Raw genomic sequence first — 15,997 nt, 5'->3', positions numbered from 1 at the left:
TATTATTATTCGACCATGCTGGTCATTCATGAACATTTGAACATCTTGGTCATGTTCTGTTATAATCTCTACCCGGCACAGCCAGAAGAGGACTGGCCACCCCACATAGCCCGGTTCCTCTCTAGGTTTCTTCCTAGGTTTTGGCCTTTCTAGGGAGTTTTTCCTAGCCACCGTGCTTTTACACCTGCATTGTTTGCTGTTTGGGGTTTTAGGCTGGGTTTCTGTACAGCACTTTGAGATATCAGCTGATGTACGAAGGGCTATATAAATAAATTTGATTAGATTTGATTTGATTTCTAACAAGACGGAAGAGACAAAAATGAAGAGAATATAAAGAATGATAAAGAGAGGATGAGCAAAAAAGTGTGACTGAAATTTGGATAGAAGACCAGAGAAAAGACTCTGTTGGCTTTTCGTCCATCACCAATGTAATCTGCCACAGATGATGAGATGGAGTGTTAGTGGTGAAATTCACTGAGGACTTTAGAATTCATCAGAAATCTCTGGGCCTCCCGGGTGGCGCAGTGCCACCAGAGACTCTGGGTTTGCACCCAGGCTCTGTCGTAACCAGCTGCGACCGGGAGGTCAGTGGGGCGAGCGCCGTCCGGGTTAGGGAGGGATTGGCCGGTAGGGATATCCTTGTCTCATCGCCCACCAGCGACTCCTGTGGCGGGCCGGGCGCAATGCATGCTAACCAAGGTTGCCAGGTGCACAGTGTTTCCTCCGACACATTGGTGCGGCTGGCTTCCGGGTTGGATGCGCTCTGTGTTAAGAAGCAGTGCGGCTTGGTTGGGTTGTGTATCGGAGGATGCATGACTTTCAACCTTCGTCTCTCCCGAGCCCATATGGGAGTTGTAGCGATGAGACAAGATAGTAGCTACTAACAATTGGATAACACGAAATTGTGGAGAAAAAAGGGGGGTAAAATGTAAAAATCTATATATTAAAAATAATATAGAAATCTCTTTACCTTTTCGCTGTTGCTGACATACAAGTTGTCCTGACTCCCTGAATTGGGGCTATCTAGGGTCCTGAAATGACAAAGCTCATCACAGTGAACATTAACAACATCTGGCCAACATATGTACTGAACTGCTGACCTTTGGGAGGAAGGAATTCTGACAGAAGCTTGAAGCGTACATGACATGCAGCTTCACACCATAGACATACTCACTGTGGAGTATCACATGAAAGGGGGGCCTCCTGTGACTCTTCCTGGCCCCCTGCCTTGCTGCAGGGGATAAACAGACAAGTGTTGGGATGCTAACCCGATGCTAACATGGACAAGCTGCGAGCAGTCTGCTGCACGCTATACCATTTACTGGCTGTGGTCAAACCTGGGTGTGGAGGCTATAAATAGTTGTCCAAGGAAGCCTTATTACTCATTCAAGCGGATTTATACACCCTTATGAGACACATTGGACCTTGTGGTGTCGACACGTCATCAGTTATGCCGCATTTATCATGCTACGGGCGAGATGAAGCATGAAAGCTCTCCAAGATATGGACCTTTTCCAATGCCTGCCTCATTTCAGGAAGTAGGTCTACACCATAGCAAAAACAAAAGTTCACTAAAGTAAGAATTGGGTTAATTCAGGTAGTTCCGTTCCTGTTTGGTTCCTTGCGAAAACACCCCAGCGAAAACACCATGTTGTTCTGGAAGAAATTTGGAAATTGTCCCACAGGTTTAAACAAAGCCTGTTGTTTCAAGGATTATAGAACATTATTATCTCTAGTTCAGCTCACCTCTCTGGTTCAGGTTGGTCCAGCTCTGGCCCCCTTTTTGGATCGCATGCTGACTGGACTGAAGGGCTGGGTGTGGGCGAAGACACTTCAGTAGCTCCATAGTGCATCTCCAGCTTCACAATGAAGCAGAGGACCAAACGCGAAAGAACATTTAGTAAAGTACAACCGCCAAAAATGCCAGAGTTTACCTTTTTGTGTCAGTGTTGTCACAATTTAGTAGATTAAGGGTAACGAGCAGTAAAGATAGTGCTTGTCATAATTCAAAACAGACAACCATCAAAAGTGTCACTGCAAAGTGATGTTGAATGATAAACCTAATTTGACGAAGTGACAGTGACTCAACACCTCGTTCAAAAATGTGTAACTAGCTGTTTTATTGGTTGGAGGACATCTGAAGGCTTTGAGGTTTTCTGAGGACATTCATAGAAATATAATCCAATTTGTAAGTCGCTCTGGATAAGAGCGTCTGCTAAATGACTTAAATGTAATGTAAATGTAATCTGTTCTGTGATCAGAGGGCCTCGACCCGTTCTAGTCAATATATTTCTATGAATGAAGTTTCGTAGTTATGACAAGTCATCTTGTACCTCGTCTGGGCTTTTCCCTGCTACTTCCTCGTCTCCGGCTAGAGCGTGCCTCTCCGACTCCATGGCAACCAGGGTGGTTGTCATTGACATCACGGAGAGGGAGCTGTCGCTGTTACTCTCGTCACTCTCGCAGTCTTGGGTTTTCTCTGGAATGGAATATGAAAGTTATTTTTATCAGGCAGATAATTATGTAGCCCAGAGAGAGAGTTCAGAGTTGGCCATTCTATTATTGGAGCCCACTGCCAGATATGAGGCTTTGACGTTCAAATTTTTTAAATATTTACCTCAAGAAGATTTCTATCTGCTCTTACAAATCACTACTAACATTCACAAGGTCACTCAGCATTGTTTGTAGTGTTACTTCTTTGATCTTGAACAAACAAACTACAGTATGATAAGAGTGTTTCTCGCCTAAAAAAAGAACATGGTAATAGCACATTGTTTTAGAGAGAGAACATGGTTTCTCAAACCTTTCTTCCCTTGCATTGAACTCCTGTCCTGGACCTTCTTGTAGCGCAGCAGCGACTGCCTCAACTCCTCAATTTTACGATCCTACAGGGGCAGAGGGGTCACAAAGATCAAACTTGACAAAACTAACCATCTAAGAATCATGATGGAGGGCGGTGGGGTCAACTGTAGTTTACTGTACCTTCTCCTCATTGGCTGCCATCAGTGATTCCACTGCTTTTTTCATTCTCTGCACTTCCACATCTGAAGGGTAAAGAAATAGATTTTTGCTAGAGAATATACAGCTGGGTCAACTCCGGGTAAAGGTATGTCTGGGGTCCTCTGACTAACTCATCCATAGTGATCTATGGTACAACAGTACATTATTTAGAGAGCTGTCAATATACATTAGTATCCAACAGCACTACCTAAACAGTCAGGGAGACCTCCTGGGGGACATTTTGACTCCCTATCCATGTAGTCTAACTACTTCCTAGCCTCACAGTGAAATAAGTACCACATCTAACAGTTGAGGGAACCTTGAGGTGAAGGATTTGGACTTGGTGGGTAAAACTATGTCAATGCGCTTTTCTATAGCTGTCACATTAAAGACACAAAGATGACAAGGATGATGGACTGACGATGAGGGTTAGCAGACAGCACGCTGGGTGTTGATGGAGAGAGCAAGTTGTGAGAGGAGAGAAGAGTAAGGAAAGGGTGAGAAGGAGAGGTCTGTGGTTGAAGGAGGTGTTGGTTGAAGGAGAAAGCAGGAAGATGGGAGAACAGACTGAACAGTGAGCGAGCGGGCGGGCATCTATACCATAACAGATGAGAGGAAGGGATATTTTGACATGTAGACGGTCCATCATCGTATATATTTATAAATCTCTCGGGCAGTCTTAAAGGCACAATCAATAAATTTGATTGACATTGTAATCAATATGTTGTGTAGAGAGCTTTTGGGACCGTTGCAGTCACAATACCAAAGAAGAGCAGGTGAATAAATTTGAACAACATATTTCTTGTTGTGTATAGGTTGTGTTTTACAAGTTTACGTTTCAACTTCATCTAATTGCCATGGAGGACAGTGAACAGAATGCACCTTTAAGATATTTAAGTCAACTAACTTTACCATTCTTACAGTACATAAAGGCAAAAAACCTTTCTGCAATACAAACCACTGATATCTTTTCATTCACTTATTTGAGTTCTAAAATATCGGTGGCTGAACTGATAAGATGATTTCGCAGAGTATATACACAGTATTAAGTAGCTTTCCAATGGGTTATGGACAAGCAAAGTTCAGATGGGCCATTCATGCCCATACATGCAAACAGGGGACAGATGAGCAAGAGCAAATAATAATAAATACAAGAATTGACAAAACGCATAACCTTACGTTTCTCTTTCAGCCTCAATTTAAGAGTTTCATCTGGGTGAGAGACTAAACAGGACACAGAATTACTGGCTTCAGTTTCTGACGACTTCAGTTTCATCAAGACTGTATTCTTTTAAATCATGTTGATTGGTTACAAAGTATGACAAACTGCAATATCAGAGACATAATATATTATAAGCATAATAAGACAAATGCTCATACATGCTTATAACACGTTATAACGCATTATACCCGTCTGCTTTCAGTAAAGTGTAACCAAAATGTTATCTTTGCTTAATGGAACATGTGTCACAGATCTCCATTGGACAGACCTTTTAGTGTAGAGCTAGGCCTAATCTGTGTCCGGGAAACCAGCCCATTGAGTAAAGACACAGATAGAAAGTCAACTGCGGCCCATGATGTCACCTCTGTCTCCACTGTCCATTCCAACCGGTGTAATGCCTCTGAACCCAGTCTCGTCGTGTAACCTCCTCAGCTCTCCGTCCCTTCCCTCCAGATGCCTCCTCAGCATTGCCAGCTCATCCTGCTCAACACACAACAGTTAGTCAGCGACATCCTCACAAAAAACACTGGTTGCATTCCAGGCCAACTACATTGCAGACGTACTGCAGCATCGCATCAACAAATGGTTGTATGCCACGTCATCGACTGCGCAGTTGAGCAAGAGAATGGTCGTGTTCCCCTGCTTTGACGTTGCATTGCATCAACCAATGGTTGTGTGCCATGTCATCGACTGTGCCGTCAGTCACCAGATTGCTAGAGCATAGGTATTTTATATCAGCTAACCATATATCCAGGGCTTGTCAATTCTTGCATGCATCAGCAACACCTGGGCAGAGGAACGCACCCAATAACTATGGTGTGGTTAACCGATATGTTAACAACTTATCCAGGTGTTGTGAGATCTGGCAGGCTTCTGCAATGTAGTCAGCCAGGAACATGGCCACTGACTTAACGCCCCCTTTCCCACCTCCGTCCTTACCAAACACCCACCTTCACAAACAAACCACAACACAAAAATTCAGATGCTGACTTGACAGGCAGAGACAATGATACACACACACCCAGAACAGGTGTGACTAAGGGAGGAGGTGGGGATGTGGGGTTCAGTGCGGGGGTCTGGGGTGGTTGATGTTTCATCAAGTGTTGGAGGAGCCATTTTACATGGCAGCGTCATAATAGCCTGGTCGCAGGCCTGTTTGTGCTGTCTTGATAATCCATTGACCACAGGTGTTGGCAAAACAACATAAACAGATCTTGGACCAGCTTAGTGTCAAAATGTCATGGGACAGAACATCAAGCATGAATGATTTCAAAACAAAAACAGAGAAAGTACATTTCATCCATAAGCAAGAGGGAAAAAAATGAAAGAAATTGCAAAACAGACTTCCAAAAGAGGTCACAAAACACCAAAATGAAGACATACCTGTGGTTTACATTAAATATGCTATATGCTTAAATTAGGGTCTTGTGGATGTTGCCACATCCACAAGGATGTTTACATTTGTATGTATAAGTGCTTAGCTTTTTGCACATGCACCAGAAAAACACATCAATTTTACCATTTGGATCATTCAATTGTTTTTTATGATAAGTCAGTTGAGTTGGTCTTTTTCTGCTAACACACCTTTAATCTTGGCTAGAAATATGTAAAAACAAAAAAAAACTGAACACACATAACCCCATATCAGATGGCAACAAGCAGAAACCCTGGGAGAAGCCAACCTTCAGGGCCTGCAGTTTGTTTTCCTTCCTCTGTTTCTCATACTGCATCTGGCCCACTTTGATTTTCAGGCTAGAAAGCTTGGCCATTAATGACTAGTAGCGGTAGAGAAAGAGGTAAGCCAAGGAAAGAGAGAGAAAAGAGAGATGTTATAAAAGAAAGACAGAAAAAGGGGGAGGAGATTTGAAAAATATTCAAAGAAAGAAGAGAGGATATACAGTGCCTTGCGAAAGTATTCGGCCCCCTTGAACTTTGCGACCTTTTGCCACATTTCAGGCTTCAAACATAAAGATATAAAACTGTATTTTTTTGTGAAGAATCAACAACAAGTGGGACACAATCATGAAGTGGAACGACATTTATTGGATATTTCAAACTTTTTTAACAAATCAAAATCTGAAAAATTGGGCGTGCAAAATTATTCAGCCCCTTTACTTTCAGTGCAGCAAACTTTCTCCAGAAGTTCAGTGAGGATCTCTGAATGATCCAATGTTGACCTAAATGACTAATGATGATAAATACAATCCACCTGTGTGTAATCAAGTCTCTGTATAAATGCACCTGCACTGTGATAGTCTCAGAGGTCCGTTAAAAGTGCAGAGAGCATCATGAAGAACAAGGAACACACCAGGCAGGTCCGAGATACTGTTGTGAAGAAGTTTAAAGCCTGATTTGGATACAAAAAGATTTCCCAAGCTTTAAACATCCCAACGTGCACTGTGCAAGCGATAATATTGAAATGGAAGGAGTATCAGACCACTGCAAATCTACCAATGCCTGGCCGTCCCTCTAAACTTTCAGCACATACAAGGAGAAGACTGATCAGAGATGCAGCCAAGAGGCCCATGATCACTCTGGATGAACTGCAGAGATCTACAGCTGAGGTGGGAGACTCTGTCCATAGGACAACAATCAGTCGTATATTGCACAAATCTGGCCTTTATGGAAGAGTGGCAAGAAGAAAGCAATTTCTTAAAGATATCCATAAAAAGTGTCGTTTAAAGTTTGCCACAAGCCACCTGGGAGACACAAACATGTGGAAGAAGGTGCTCTGGTCAGATGAAACCAAAATGTAACCTTTTGGCAACAATGCAAAACGTTATGTTTGGCATAAAAGCAACACAGCTCATCACCCTGAACACACATCCCCACTGTCAAACATGGTGGTGTCAGCATCATGGTTTGGGCCTGATTTTCTTCAGCAGGGACAGGGAAGATGGTTAAAATTGATGGGAAGATGGATGGAGCCAAATACAGGACCATTCTAGAAGAAAACCTGATGGAGTCTGCAAAAGACCTGAGACTGGGACGGAGATTTGTCTTCCAACAAGACAATGATCCAAAACATAAAGCAAAATCTACAATGGAATGGTTCAAAAATAAACATATCCAGGTGTTAGAATGGCCAAGTCCAGACCTGAATCCAATCGAGAATCTGTGGAAAGAACTGAAAACTGCTGTTCACAAATGCTCTCCATCCAACCTCACTGAGCTCGAGCTGTTTTGCGAGGAGGAATGGGAAAAAAATGCAGTCTCTTGATGTGCAAAACTGATAGAGACATACCCCAAGCGACTTACAGCTGTAATCGCAGCAAAAGGTGGCGCTACAAAGTATTAACTTAAGGGGGCTGAATAATTTTGCACGGCCAATTTTTCAGTTTTTGATTTGTTAAAAGAGTTTGAAATATCCAATAAATGTCATTCCACTTCATGATTGTGTCCCACTTGTTGTTGATTCTTCACAAAAAAATACAGTTTTATATCTTTATGTTTGAAGCCTGAAATGTGGCAAAAGGTCGCAAAGTTCAAGGGGGCCGAATAATTTCGCAAGGCACTAAGTGTAAAGAAGAAATGGGCTATAGGGAAAAGTTTTCCTTCTGGAAGTAGATTTCTTTTAGCAGAATGAATCATTCATATCTTACATATTGCAGTGCAGGTAGGCCTACTCCACAGGACCACATGATAACTCACCTTAGTGGATTTCAGTTTCTTCTCATACTGTACTCTTTCACTCTCCATCTCAGTCACTCTGTACCTCAGTTCATTCATCTCCAGAACCATGTCCTGATAGGGGAGAGAAAGGGGAGAGAAAGACCGCATGGCCCACAGTGTACTGGGGAAGGAGGGAAGCTGCATACAACATGCTTGTTCAATCAGAGAATTTCTCAGAAGTAAAAGGAGTCCTAGAACAGTCACCCCGATGGCTTGATAAACCATATGGTAAGATTGCTTGTTCCTCATGCGCTACTTAAGATACGTCAAAACATGGCCATGGTTTTCATTTTATCAAAATAAATATTTTGAACCCTGAAGAAGGCAGCTTAGCTGTCGGGCTTATTAGACTTATCACATCGGAGCGATTCGAGTGAACAGCTTTGCTTTTTCTTATCAAAAGAAGCCTATACAGAGAATTTTCTCCCACATACTCCAAGGCCAACTACTGATCCCCACGGAGACCATATCATGTGATGAGGGACTAGTTTCCAGGCACAGTAGAAATCCCAGAGCTGTTCTGCTTTGCTCTGAACTGCCGTGTAAACAAGATATGAACAACCTTTTAGGTCTTTGTTGGCAACCATACAACCAGAGTTAAGCCAAATCTTCACATTTCCCCATTATCAAAACCCTAATGCCAGACATTTGAGTGAGAGCAACTCATGCATATCTTCAAACAAGGCACAGTGCCCCTGGCCATGGTAACTGGCATTCTCTTGGCAGTGAACAGTGTCTTTACTTGCCCCAACACACTGCGGCTTTGAACACATGATGATATAAGCCTCCCCTCCCCACACAGTTTTCAGGCAGCAAGAAAGTGTGTGTGTGTGTGTGTGTGTGAGAGGAAAAAGACTGCAAAAAGGATGAATCCTAAAGCAGAGGCCTCCCATTCCATACCTCATTGTCGCTAAAGTCAAAGTGCAGTCTGTCCTTCTCAAATGAGTTCAGCTTCAGGTTGGACACCTCGGCCATCAGGTCCTGTTTCTGAGTCTCTAGAGCCGTTCTGCACAGGAGTTCCTGCGAAACCACAAAACACAGACTAAATATAGACAACACACACACACACACTCACAGAGTTAGCCTTGCTTGGTTTTGCTGTTCAGCAGTGGTGACAATAATATAACTTCAGAGCCCCGTGTTCAGGGGCCGTCCTCCTCCAAACTGACCTGTTGCAGCATATCCTCAGTGGCGTTCAGTTTCTGCCGGTGCTCATCCAGACACATGTCCAAGTCCCTTATCTTCTCCCCCTGCGCCTCTACCTGGTCTGTCAACACACTCACCTGCACAGGAACACATGGGTAAGACTAAGTTGCTCTTATACCTGTGTAGTAAGACAGTAATTACAATATTAACAAACATTATTATGGTGCATAGTAATGGAATTGAGTTACTACACCAAGTGCATTAAAGCCTGGTCCCAGATGTGTATGTGCTTTATAGCCAATTCCTCAAATCAAATTTTATTGGTCACATAAACATGGTTAGCAGATGTTAATGTGAGTGTAGCGAAATGCTTGTGCATCTAGTTCCAACCATGCAGTAATATCTAACAAGTAATCTAACAATTTCAAAACAACTACCTTAAAACACACAAGTATAAAGGAATTAATAATTTTTTTTACATATAAATATATGGATGAGCGATGGCTGAACGGCATAGGCCAGATGCAGTAGATGGTATAGAATACAGTATATACATATGAGATGAGCAGTGTAGGGTATGTAAACATTATATAAAGTGGCTTTGTTTAATGTGACTAGTGATACATTTATTAAATCCAATTTCTAATTATTAAAGTGGCTAGAGATTTGAGTCAGTATGTTGGCAGCAGCCGCTCAATGTTAGTGATGACTGCTTAACAGTCTCTCGGTGCCAGCTTTGATGCACCTGTACTGACCACACCTTCTGGATGATAGCGGGGTGAACAGGCAGTAGCTCGGGTGGTTGTTATCCTTGATGATCTTTTTGGCCTTCCTGTGACATTGGATGCTGTAGGTGTCCTAGAGGGCAGGTAGTTTGCCCCCGGTGATGCGTTGTGCAGACCTCACTACCCTCTAGAGAGCGTTATGGTTGAGGGCGGTGCAGTTGCCGTACCAGGCTGTGATACAGCCCGACAGGATGCTCTCGATTGTGCATCTGTAAAAGTTTGTGAGTGTTTTTGGTGACAAGCAGAATTTCTTCAGCCTCATGCGGTTGAAGAGGCGCTGTTGCGCCTTCTTTACCACGCTGTCTGTGTTGGTGGACCAATTCAGTTTGTCTGTGATGTGTACGCCGAAGGAACTTAAAACTTACTACCCTCTCCACTACTGTCCCATCGATGTGGATAGGGGGGTGCTCCCTCTGCTGTTTCCTGAAGTACAAAATCATCTCCTTTGTTTTGTTGACGTTGAGTGTGAGGTTATTTTTCTGACACCACACTCCGAGGGCCCTCACCTTCTCCCTGTAGGCCGTCTCGTCGTTGTTGGTAATCAAGCCTACCACTGTAGTGTCGTCCGCAAACTTGATGATTGAGTTGGAGGCGTGCATGGCCACGCAGTCATGGGTGAACAGGGAGTACAGGAGAGGGCTCAGAACACACCCTTGTGGGGCCCCAGTGTTGAGGATCAGCGGGGTGGAGATGTTTCCTACCATCACCACCTGGGAGCATCCCGTCAGAAAGTCCATGTCTCAAGCTTAATGAAGAGTTTGGAGAGTGCTATGGTGTTAAATGCTGAGCTGTAATCGATGAACAGCATTCTTACATAGGTATTCCTCTAGTCCAGATGGGTTAGGGCAGTGTGATTGCGATTGCGTTGTATGTGGACCTATTCGGGCAGTAAGGAAATTGAAGTGGGTCTAGGGTGTCAGGTAGGGTGGAGGGGATATGATCCTTGACTAGTCTCTCAAAGCACTTCATGATGACGGAAGTGAGTGCTACAGGGCAATAGTCGTTGAGCTCAGTTACCTTAGATTTCTTGGGTACAGGAAAAATGGTGGCCCTCTTGAAGCATGTCGGAACAGCAGATTGGGATAGGGAGAGATTGAATGTGTCCGTAAACTCACCAGCCAGCTGGTCTGCGCATGCTCTGAGGACGCAACTAGGGATGCTGTCTGGGCTGGCAGCCTTGCGAGGGTTAACACGTTTAAATGTTTTACTCACATTGGTTGCGGTGAAGGAGAGCCCGCAGGTTTTGGTAGCAGGTTAGGAGGTTATGGTCATGCCAAACATTTTTGTAAGTTGGCTATTGTACGCGTAATCAGTTCTGGGACAAAGCTAAGTTCATTACAATAAAAAGGTAACTTGCTGTCAATTATATTTGTTGTAAAGCCCTTTAAATGAGCCATTTAGGCTACCGTGGTAAGATGGCAACTAGCTATGACATGTTGTTGTGTACTGGACACTACCTGAAGCACCAGGGATTCCTTGTCACCCTCCAGCCGAGACAGTCTCTCCTGGTAGAGGTCCCCACCCATGGAGATGTGGTGACCATTGGACTGCAGGCAGGCACAGAAGACAACATGAACAGTCAGTGAAAGAGTGGCACTTGGGATTGGTCTGTGAGTGTTAACATACATCCTCCAATAGTATTTTGTGATAAACCGTTAAACATAAATGTTCATCAAGTTATGAGTAGCTGGACAGCGTGGACACAAGAGGTGGTTTTGGGGTTCTGAGATGAAGCCTCTATTACACTGGTAAAGCTTTACGACATGCTCAGTGCTTAATGTGTCAAGATCAAGTCAGATCAAGCTAAAGATGGATGCTGTGGCACCTCTGGTACACTGGAATATGTCCTAGGGTGAACACGGCATATTGGAAGTGCCTTAAACATGGACAATTATCAGACAACAAATTGCACAAGAGTCTTTAGAGTGACAGCTTTGTGTGATTGATGTTGCATTTGCCCTTTCCTTTGCCTGCAAAACCTTAAATGGTCGAAGAGACTAGTGTACACACAGAGTGGGTTTCAGCAGAGAGTTACTAGTGTACACACAGAATGGGTTTCAGCAGAGAGTTACTAGTGTACACACAGAGTGGGTTTCAGCAGAGAGTTACTAGTGTACACACAGAATGGGTTTCAGCAGAGTTACTAGTGTACACACAGAATGGGTTTCAGCAGAGAGTTACTAGTGTACACACAGAGTGGGTTTCAGCAGAGAGTTACTAGTGTACACACAGAATGGGTTTCAGCAGAGTTACTAGTGTACACACAGAATGGGTTTCAGCAGAGAGTTACTAGTGTACACACAGAGTGGGTTTCAGCAGAGAGTTACTAGTGTACACACAGAGTGGGTTTCAGCAGAGAGTTACTAGTGTACACACAGAGTGGGTTTCAGCAGAGAGTTACTAGTGTACACACAGAATGGGTTTCAGCAGAGAGTTACTAGTGTACACACAGAGTGGGTTTCAGCAGAGAGTTACTAGTGTACACAGAGAGTGGGTTTCAGCAGAGAGTTACTAGTGTATACACAGAGTGGGTTTCAGCAGAGAGTTACTAGTGTACACACAGAGTGGGTTTCAGCAGAGAGTTACTAGTGTACACACAGAGTGGGTTTCAGCAGAGAGTTACTAGTGTACACACAGAGTGGGTTTCAGCAGAGAGTTACTAGTGTACACAGAGAGTGGGTTTCAGCAGAGTTACTAGTGTACACAGAGAGTGGGTTTCAGCAGAGAGTTACTAGTGTACACAGAGAGTGGGTTTCAGCAGAGTTACTAGTGTACACACAGAGTGGGTTTCAGCAGAGAGTTACTAGTGTACACACAGAGTGGGTTTCAGCAGAGAGTTACTAGTGTATACACAGAGTGGGTTTCAGCAGAGAGTTACTAGTGTACACAGAGAGTGGGTTTCAGCAGAGAGTTACTAGTGTACACAGAGAGTGGGTTTCAGCAGAGAGTTACTAGTGTACACAGAGAGTGGGTTTCAGCAGAGAGTTACTAGTGTACACACAGAGTGGGTTTCAGCAGAGAGTTACTAGTGTATACACAGAGTGGGTTTCAGCAGAGAGTTACTAGTGTACACAGAGAGTGGGTTTCAGCAGAGAGTTACTAGTGTACACACAGAGTGGGTTTCAGCAGAGAGTTACTAGTGTATACACAGAGTGGGTTTCAGAAGAGAGTTACTAGTGTATACACAATGGGTTTCAGCAGAGAGTTACTAGTGTATACATAGTGTAATGGGTTTCAGCAGAGAGTTACTAGTGTACACAGAGTGGGTTTCAGAGAGAGTTACTAGGTATACACAGAATTTCAGCAGAGAGTTACTAGTGTATACACAGAATGGGTTTCAGCAGAGAGTTACTAGTGTACACAGAGTTACTAGTTTCAGCAGAGAGTTACTAGTGTACACACAGAATGGGTTTCAGCAGAGAGTTACTAGTGTACACACAGAATGGGTTTCAGCAGAGTTACTAGTGTACACACAGAGTGGGTTTCAGCAGAGAGTTACTAGTGTACACACAGAATGGGTTTCAGCAGAGAGTTACTAGTGTACACAGAGTGGGTTTCAGCAGAGAGTTACTAGTGTACACACAGAGTGGGTTTCAGCAGAGAGTTACTAGTGTACACACAGAATGGGTTTCAGCAGAGTTACTAGTGTACACACAGAGTGGGTTTCAGCAGAGAGTTACTAGTGTACACACAGAATGGGTTTCAGCAGAGAGTTACTAGTGTACACAGAGTGGGTTTCAGCAGAGAGTTACTAGTGTACACACAGAGTGGGTTTCAGCAGAGAGTTACTAGTGTACACACAGAGTGGGTTTCAGCAGAGAGTTACTAGTGTACACAGAGAGTGGGTTTCAGCAGAGAGTTACTGGTGTACACACAGAATGGGTTTCAGCAGAGAGTTACTAGTGTACACACAGAATGGGTTTCAGCAGAGTTACTAGTGTACACACAGAGTGGGTTTCAGCAGAGTTACTGGTGTACACACAGAGTGGGTTTCAGCAGAGAGTTACTAGTGTACACACAGCCTCTGGCATTTCCCGTGGCCCAGATCCTAGATCCCAGTGGTCTCTGCAGCAAGCAGTTGGTTCAAACCACATCAGTGGGTTGTTTCTCACAGCGGTCTGTCACAAACCCTGGCTTTTATCTCATTGACTACAGCATACTCTAAGAGTTCAGGGAGATGTTTGCTTTGTCAACTCCGAGGACCTGTTCGTGGACATTGGAGAATCAAATTAGAGGTGTTCTTGTAACATTCAAAGCGAGGACAGGCTGAAGAACTGCGAACAAGATGACCAGATGGGCTTCACATAGTTAGTTTGAACTCAGTGTTCCAGAAACATTCCTGCTGTAAAACAGCTACAAAACAGAATGGAACGGAGCGCACACGCAGAGAGCAAAATATATAGGCTTAATCATTCATATACTATTAGTCGGCACAAAGAATCAACGTTAAAACCAGCTGACTTTGATATGGGTGTGCTGGCTGGTTGCTCTACAGCAAGATCCTCCAGCTGCCCAATGGAGCTTCAACCCCAACCAACATTTCCCCCCGTCAATATTTAGAGGGTTTATATATTACTACTCTGCTGCTAAAACTGACCAGGAAATGTCTGTGATAATGTATCCCCTCATACCATACTTCTCCTTTAACCCTCATACTGTCACGTTCGTTATAAAAATGAAACCAAGGCGCAGCATGAGTAGAGTTCCACATGTTTTAAATAAAACCGAAACTCAGCAAAACAAAATAAACAAGCACAAACGAAACGTGAAGCTTTACGAATAGTGCAGACAAGCAACTAAACATAGAACAAGATCCCACAAACACCAAAGGGAAATAGCTACCTAAATATGATCCCCAATCAGAGACAACAATAAACAGCTGTCTCTGGTTGCCAACATATATCAGGCCAACATAGAATTACAAAAACCCTAGACAATACAAAAACCCTAGACAATACAAAACTAGTGTACACACCCTAGTCACACCCTGACTTAACCAAAATATAAAAGAAAACATATCTCAGGTCAGGGCGTGACATATACCATACTTCTCCTTTAAACAGCAGTAGAGCTCTTCAACATACCATCCCAGATTCCCCACCAGATGAGTCTCAGACATGTTGTTTTTGTAGTGACACACGAGGGAATAACACGAGGGACACAACAACAGATGTCCCCTTTGTGGATCTAATCTTATCACACCGTAATTCACAACAACAACAGATGTCCCCTTTGTGGATCTAATCTTATCACACCGTAATTCACCACAACAACAGATGTCCCCTTTGTGGATCTAATCTTATCACACCGTAATTCACCACAACAACAGATGTCCCTTTTGTGGATCTAATCTTATCACACCGTAATTCACCACAACAACAGATGTCCCTTTTGTGGATCTAATCTTATCACACCGTAATTCACCACAACAACAGATGTCCCCTTTGTGGATCTAATCTTATCACACCGTAATTCACCACAACAACAGATGTCCCCTTTGTGGATCTAATCTTATCACACCGTAATTCACAACAACAACAGATGTCCCCTTTGTGGATCTAATCTTATCACACCGTAATTCACCACAACAACAGATGTCCCTTTTGTGGATCTAATCTTATCACACCGTAATTCACCACAACAACAGATGTCCCTTTTGTGGATCTAATCTTATCACACCGTAATTCACCACAACAACAGATGTCCCCTTTGTGGATCTAATCTTATCACACCGTAATTCACCACAACAACAGATGTCCCCTTTGTGGATCTAATCTTATCACACCGTAATTCACCACAACAACAGATGTCCCGTCCCCTTTGTGGATCTAATCTTATCACACCGTAATTCACCACAACAACAGATGTCCCTTTTGTGGATCTAATCTTATCACACCGTAATTCACCACAACAACAGATGTCCCTTTTGTGGATCTAATCTTATCACACCGTAATTCACAACAACAACAGATGTCCCCTTTGTGGATCTAATCTTATCACACCGTAATTCACCACAACAACAGATGTCCCCTTTGTGGATCTAATCTTATCACACCGTAATTCACCACAACAACAGATGTCCCCTTTGTGGATCTAATCTTATCACACCGTAATTCACAACAACAGATGTCCCCTTTGTGGATCTAATCTTATCACACCGTAATTCACCACA

The 15,997-nt window shown here is 43.4% G+C and overlaps 1 protein-coding gene across 8 annotated transcripts in view; it reads right to left on the bottom strand.

The window, feature by feature from the left end:
- Positions 1-15,997, bottom strand: part of ppfibp1b (PPFIA binding protein 1b) — a 52,249-nt gene that overhangs the window by 14,968 nt on the left and 21,284 nt on the right. For 2 of the 8 annotated variants that reach the window (XM_035789740.2, XM_035789742.2), the window contains exons 4-16: positions 11,283-11,372; positions 9,064-9,177; positions 8,795-8,914; positions 7,874-7,966; positions 5,905-5,997; positions 4,585-4,702; positions 4,180-4,224; positions 2,983-3,044; positions 2,804-2,885; positions 2,334-2,479; positions 1,747-1,859; positions 1,175-1,231; positions 971-1,031 (exon numbers count right to left, since the gene is read on the bottom strand). In XM_035789740.2, coding sequence (XP_035645633.2) covers positions 971-1,031; positions 1,175-1,231; positions 1,747-1,859; positions 2,334-2,479; positions 2,804-2,885; positions 2,983-3,044; positions 4,180-4,224; positions 4,585-4,702; positions 5,905-5,997; positions 7,874-7,966; positions 8,795-8,914; positions 9,064-9,177; positions 11,283-11,372 — 1,194 coding nt within the window. Of the gene's footprint in view, positions 1-970; positions 1,032-1,174; positions 1,232-1,746; positions 1,860-2,333; positions 2,480-2,803; positions 2,886-2,982; positions 3,045-4,179; positions 4,225-4,584; positions 4,703-5,904; positions 5,998-7,873; positions 7,967-8,794; positions 8,937-9,063; positions 9,178-11,282; positions 11,373-15,997 lie in introns of those variants that run through there. The other 6 variants (XM_035789744.2, XM_035789745.2, XM_035789743.2 and 3 more) reach the window with 5 other exon arrangements.

This window comes from Oncorhynchus keta, chromosome 17 (genome assembly GCF_023373465.1).
Source record: "Oncorhynchus keta strain PuntledgeMale-10-30-2019 chromosome 17, Oket_V2, whole genome shotgun sequence".
Classification (NCBI taxonomy): Eukaryota; Metazoa; Chordata; class Actinopteri; order Salmoniformes; family Salmonidae; genus Oncorhynchus; species Oncorhynchus keta.
This window is presented reverse-complemented; position numbering and strand designations above follow the sequence as displayed.